The sequence below is a fragment of the Ursus americanus genome, chromosome 5 (genome assembly GCF_024610735.1).
Source record: "Ursus americanus isolate L20-20 chromosome 5, mUrsAme1.1.p, whole genome shotgun sequence".
Taxonomy (NCBI): domain Eukaryota; kingdom Metazoa; phylum Chordata; class Mammalia; order Carnivora; family Ursidae; genus Ursus; species Ursus americanus.
In genome coordinates this window covers 81,186,779-81,193,782 of record NC_142131.1, presented here as the reverse complement: position 1 = coordinate 81,193,782, position 7,004 = coordinate 81,186,779, and the positions used below count along the sequence as shown (strand labels likewise).

The window sequence follows — 7,004 nt, the reverse complement described above, 5'->3', positions numbered from 1 at the left end:
TTAGAGTCTTAAATGACTTTCTACAATATCTCAAAAGAAGACCAGAAAGGAGATGAAAATCTGCTCTACAGACAATTTGAGACTTTTGAGAATTAAGGTTTTAAGAGGAGCGACACAATACAATTATTCTTTGGGAAAACCTAAAAGTAGTGTTGGGTGAAGGAAAGAATAGAAAGTTAATTTTGTTTGTAATATTGAGGTATGATGCAAATAAGGTGGGCTTTTTAAATTTAAATTCAATTGGCCAAGGTATTGTACTTCATTAGTTTTTATATAATGTTCAGTGATTTGTTAGCTGAGTAAATCACCCAGGGCCCATCATATCACATGCCCTCTTTAATGTAAGATGGGCTTTTTAGAAATACTGATGAGCCTTTCCCAAAGGCATCACCACTTATTTTTGTTATACTCATCAGCTTCAAGAACTGCATACTGGGGAAAGGGGATTTAAAAAATTGGGATAGGAAGAGCACAGCAAAGGAGCAATATTCACTAAATAAAGACAGTGGATATCAGCTGAACATGGGAAGACAGTATGCATATTAAAGAAAAAGAATGAGTTAGAGAGAAATTTGAGAGGGATAGTGAGTAAGGGAGAGAAAAGTGAGACAGGAGAGTTTAGTTGAATGCATATTAGGATAACTGAACCTATATGGCTGTTCTAGATAGACTACATAATGTTAATGGGGAAGTCATTCTCCTCTTAGTAAAGACACAAAAACTTAACAGTGAAATAGAAATGACGTACTGCTTTTTAGAAGAACTGAAATTCTACTGAGTAAAATGATGTGATAATTTTCTGTTGGGCAATATATTTTAAAAGGAAGCTTGAAAACTCATGTGCATTTTTCAGTAAGAATGTTTGAAGGTTTTTCTATAATATGCATAAAGGCACGTTTGAATAAATTTAAAAGATTGTGTCAGAAGCATTTAATTAGCAATTATATGTATGAAGAGTAGAAAATAATACCTGAAAAATTAAGCTATACTTATTTACACTGTGTGGGTTTAGCTTCTTCATAAGCATTATAAATGTAAGGAATATATCTAAGAGAATTTATAATGGATTAAGAATGTAGGCTTTATTGAATACCTGAATTATAACTGAAATATTACATACACAGAATTGATGAGTACTGCAGAAGTAAAGAGCTTAGGAGGACACAAAGTTGGTAGAGATGGCATGTATTTTCTTTTTTTTAATAATAATATTTTTTATTATATTATGTTAGTCACCATACAGTACATCCCTAGTTTTTGATGTAAAGTTCCATGAGTCATTACTTGTGTAAAACACCCAGTACATGTATTTTCAAATCGGTCAGGGACCGTTAGGAAAGAAAGTAAAATAATGTTTTGTCTCTTGACAGGTGAGGTAAAAAAAGGAAAAGAATATCTATATTCTGTGAAAATACAGAATATAGATATAAAGATTTTATTTATTATTTATTTATTTACTTATTTATTTGACAAAGAGGGTGAGTCCATGAGCAGAGGAAAGGGGCAGAGGGAGAGGAAGAAAACTCCCCACTGAGCAGGGAGACTATCATGGAGCTTGATCTCAGGACCCTGAGATCATGACCTGAGCCAAAGGCAGTTGCTTAACCAACTGAGCCACCACAGTGATCCATACACACATAGTTTTTAGAGATGAATGAGGAAAGAGTACATTTATGAGGAGCTATTTACACTCAATCCACCTTTATTAGAATAAATATTACTTAATGGACATCTGATTGTTGATTTCTCAATGTCTTCTATTTATCTGACATTTGATTAACCTTGTCTCATTTCCATCAATACATGATTCTCTCTACTCTTCAGCAGAATTGTTATGCTCAGTTTAATGGGAAATATAAAGAAAGAAAACCTCATCAACTTCTCAGAAATGTATGCCTTTCATGATCATAATGGGTTTTTTATGGATGGATAATCTACACTACACATAGGGGTTGATTAGTTACTCTAACCTGATTATATGACTTGAGAAAACTCTCATATTTTTACCATGTAACTTACTCTGTGTGTCAACAATGCATGTTGTGTTAAAAATCATATGAAGCTAAAAGTATGCTTTAATATATGTAGTCTAAAAATGAAAACAAAATATGACCAGAGAAACAATTTTCTCTTACTTAGGCAATTTGGTAGAAAGGGTGACTTAGGAGGGAAGTGCTTAATATTTCTATAACACAATCCGAGCCATGTGTCACTTCTTGTATTCCATGCAGGCAACATATTTATCATGGCATGGGAGAATCAGACCTTCAACTCAGACTTCATTCTGCTGGGAATCTTCAATTACAGCCCCACCCACATCTTCCTCTTCTCTCTGGTCTTGGGCATCTTCACAGTGGCCTTCATTGGAAACATTGCTATGGTTCTCCTCATCTATCTGGACACCCAGCTTCACACACCCATGTACTTCCTCCTCAGCCAACTATCCCTCATGGACCTCATGCTTATCTGCACCACTGTACCCAAGATGGCCTTCAACTACTTGTCTGGCAGGATGTCCATCTCTCTGGCTGGTTGTGGAGTCCAGATATTCTTATATTTGTCCCTGCTTGGAGCAGAATGTTTCCTGTTGGCTACAATGGCCTATGACCGTTATATTGCCATTTGTCACCCATTACGATATTCAGTTCTCATGAACCAGAAAATCTGTGGTCTCATGGCAGCTTCTTCATGGATTCTTGGCTCCCTTGATGGTATAATTGTAGTTACAGTTGCATTATCATTCTCATATTGTGGAGCCCGGGAAATACCTCACTTTTTCTGTGATGTCCCTGCCCTTCTCACTCTCTCATGCACCAACACACTGTTATTTGAAAGGATGATATTTATCTGTTGTATTATTATGCTTCTTTGCCCTGTAGCAGTAGTCCTTGTTTCCTATGCTCGTGTTATCATGGCTGTTATTCACATGGGGTCTGGGGAGGGTCGCCGAAAAGCTTTTGCCACCTGCTCCTCTCACCTCACTGTAGTGGGAATGTACTATGGAGCAGCCATGTTCATATACATGCGGCCCACTTCAGATCGTTCCCCCACCCAGGACAAAATGGTCTCTGTCTTCTATACCATCCTTACTCCCATGCTGAATCCCCTTATCTACAGCCTCCACAACAAGGAAGTGGCCAGAGCATTCAAGAAGGTGCTGGGGAAGGGTAAGTCTGCAGAGGAAATTGCCTGATAATTTTTATGCTTTGTTTTTTTCTACTATATTCTTTGATTTATGCTCTAATTTATGTATTCAATCAATATAAATAAGTAACTAATATTTACTCATCTTTGTAGAACTATAAACAACATAATATTTAGAAATCAAAACACTTTGCATTTTTTCTTCAAATATTTTACATTTGTATGGTAAGTTCAAGCAATTGCTATAATGAAATATTTGTTGCAAGACAAGACCCACAATTTATTCATTTTTTATATTATCAGTTAACAAAGAGAGGTTAATGCCCATGATAACATCCAATTGTTTCATTGCATTGATTAAACTTATTGTGTTTTTTAACATGTCATAAACTTAACCTTAGCAAAAAAAAAAAAAAGGAAAAAAAAAAGAATTCTGAATAATCCAATGTCTTCATTTGAGTGATCCTTAAAAAAAAAATGAATGACCAATCTCTGTACATACTAAGTTATGGGAATGAATGCAGGGTCATTATGAAAATGAATTTATCATAACTGGTTGGAGAAAAGAGAGGTATTGTATTGAGATATAGGCTTATTGATCCTTAATTTTTCTGAACATTGTCCTTCTTCAGGATGATGGATGACTGGGGTGTTCTTATTTATTTTCCTTTTCTATGAATATCAGTCTTATACATGGGAAACTAAAATATGAATATGAATCCTAAAATCTGGAGTTCTTTTCCTTGGGTATCTTGATCTTTGTATGGATTGTGTACTGTAATTGTATGAAAACATAATATATTTTGTTCAATGAGGAAGTCTTGGTTTACTGTATGCTGCATATTCTCAAATCTCATGTAGGAAACTCCAAATTTATTTTTATAATGATATTCATATATGACTAACTCTATATAAATATCAATATAGATATAGATATAGATGATACAGATATATAATGCTGAAGACTATTGTGGCTAAAGAGGAAAAACCTTTATACCCTAAAATAAATATGAACTGTTCTGTTAAAAGTGGGTTACAACATCCCCACTGTATATCATATTAACACCAATTTAGCAGCTATACATAGCAAACATTTATTATGTCACAGTTTATATAGGCCAGGGTTTCTTATCACAAAGTAGAAATCGAGGTGTTGGCTGGGGTTGCAGTTTTATCTGAAGCTTAAGGTCACATTCTAAGATTATGTGGTTGTTGAAATGAATCATTTCTATGAAGCTGAATAACATATGTCTGCTTATTTTTCAAAGCCAGCATGAGAATTTCTGTGATTTCAGGGAAAGCCTAAGTCCTCCTATGAAACGTGTCAACTGGTTAAGAAATGCCAATCAAAGATAATCTATCTTTGAATTCTTAAAATCTACTGATTTGAGATCTTAATTATGGTTGCGCAATAAATTTACTCTTATTTTACAGTATAACATACTCATGAGAATAACACCAGGGAATGGAGACATGGAGTCTGTTTAGGATTTTTCAGCTAGACCCAACCAAGTTATTTATAGAGAAGAGTGGATAAAAGATATAAAAATAAAATTTCAGTTATTGATTCTATCAGTAATGTGAGAAAAACTTGGTAATGCCTAAACGTTTAACTGGATTAAGTTATTTTTTTAGAAATTATTTAATTTTTAAAAGATTTCTGCTTAACAGACTGACAGATAATTTAGAGAATTGTGTTATAGTCTTATAATTTGCCCAAAGCACATATAATGGGTCTTCTATTTACTATAAATGTAACATTTAACACAATGAATAGGAAAGACATAACACTGTCAATCTCATAAGCAATTATGGATGCTGTATTCCATATCTTTTCAATTTTCAGTTACAAAAGACTATTAAAGAAATACTGCACCTCCAGGATTCCCTTCCAAGCATTTAGATATGAAAGAAATTGGTGAAATCGATAAAATAATATCCATAATACATTTTTTTTATTTAAATAAAAGAAAGCCAGTGCACTTGGGTGCCTCGGTCAGTTGAGCATCCAACTGTTGATTTCAGCTCAGGTCATGATCTCAGGGTCCTGGGATCCAACTGCACATGGGTCTCTGCACTCAACAGGGAGTCTGCTCCAGGAGTCTGCTAAAGGATTCTCTCTCTCTCTCTCTGCACCCCTCCCCATACTCTCGTGCTCTTTCTTTCTCTCAAAAATAAATACATATTCAATAAATAAATAAATGCCTACACTTTAACTGAAATGTCTTACAATATTGTTTGACATTTTTACTGAAGATCAACTCAGACATTGGTTAAACAAGTTGTTTTACATTTTGAGTGAAATATATATATATATATATATATATTCATTCAAATATAAATATACATATATATATATTCATTCAAATATAAATATACATATATATATATATATATATATATATATATATATATATATATATAAAACCTTAAATCATATTACCTTATGTATTACCAGTAAGCAGTAGAGGAAATTTTGCAACATGTCTTTGGCTAAAAAATAAATAAATAATAATAAAAATAATAATAAATTCAATATTAGTAATATGATAATTTTTATATAAAGAAATAAATAAAACATTGATAACCTAAGCCCTTGATATGGTGCTTCAAGAGTAAAACTATTGCAAAACTAAAGGTCATTCATAGATGATTTGGGGTAAAAACTGTATTTTTTTTAAGATGTATTTATTTATTTATTCGGCAGAGATAGAGACAGCCAGTGAGAGAGGGAACGCAGGCAGGGTGAGTGGGAGAGGAAGAAGCAGGCTCATAGCGGAGGAGCCTGATGTGCGGCTCGATCCCAGAACACCGGGATCATGCCCTGAGCCGAAGGCAGATGCTTAACCGCTGTGCCACCCAGGCGCCCCTAAAAAATGTATTTAATCATTACATAAAGAAGGCCTAAACCTTCAATGATCTTTAAATAAACAGCAATGAAAATAATATTATGGCTATAAATTTGTCTCATAGATATCTATTTGAATATATAATATAAAACAGGGGATTTGAAGCGAGATGACTAAACAGATTCCAGCTCTCATAAATTTATAGGTATAATAATTTTCACCACTATCCATAAACAGTGATGCCTTTGAGGGAACACAGGAGCCCAGAAGAAAAATTCCAGGACACTGATCAAGCAAATAATCCAAGAATAGACACGTGGAAGACGGTAAGAAGAATAGTTGCACTTTACTTATGACATTTTCCCCTAAGGGCATATCACTTAGAATGAAGAGACACACTTGCAAACTATCCCATGGGAGAAAACAAGAGCAGAGTGAGGACCTGGATTCTCCCGCCTCACAGAATATTGCCCAAGAGGCTCATATATGTCTTGTCTTACCAGATTTCTGAGATGATAGGCATAGATGAATAGTCTGGAGGGGCTAAGAGTAGAGGAAAGGTGTTGGGGGGGCTCACAGCAACCACCACATAGACCTCAAAAACCAGTTGCACATTCTGCTAACTGGCTTGGGGACTCTGTCCATGAATTTTGAGGGGTGACTCATTTGCAGCCCTTCCAATGGGATGATACATGCTTCAAAACTGTAGAAAAACCTCCATGATGATACGTGTTAACTTCCACATAAGGTGCATATGAACTTCAACAGATGGCATGCAAACCAGCTCAGATAGCACAAGTTTATCAGTGGCCAGCTTGACTCTCTGCAGTTGAGAGAAGGTGTGCAATCTTGAACTCTATAGGCCCCTGCCCTGGGAAAAATAAATGAAAATATTCCAGCACCCAGTTTGATATGTGAGATTGAACGAAGGCACGCAATCCCTGACTTTCTCCCAATTAATAAAGAAGGGGGAAAAAACAGAGTGAGATGGGTGCATCTGTAGAAAATGAC

The 7,004-nt window shown here is 34.9% G+C and overlaps 1 protein-coding gene across 1 annotated transcript; it reads left to right on the top strand.

The window, feature by feature from the left end:
* Positions 1-2,245: 2,245 nt before the first annotated feature.
* LOC123780185 (olfactory receptor 2M3-like) lies at positions 2,246-3,193 on the top strand. The gene has a single exon (XM_045778973.2). The coding sequence runs from the start codon at positions 2,246-2,248 to the stop codon at positions 3,191-3,193; it is 948 nt and encodes a 315-aa protein (XP_045634929.2).
* The last annotated feature ends 3,811 nt before the right edge of the window (positions 3,194-7,004 follow it).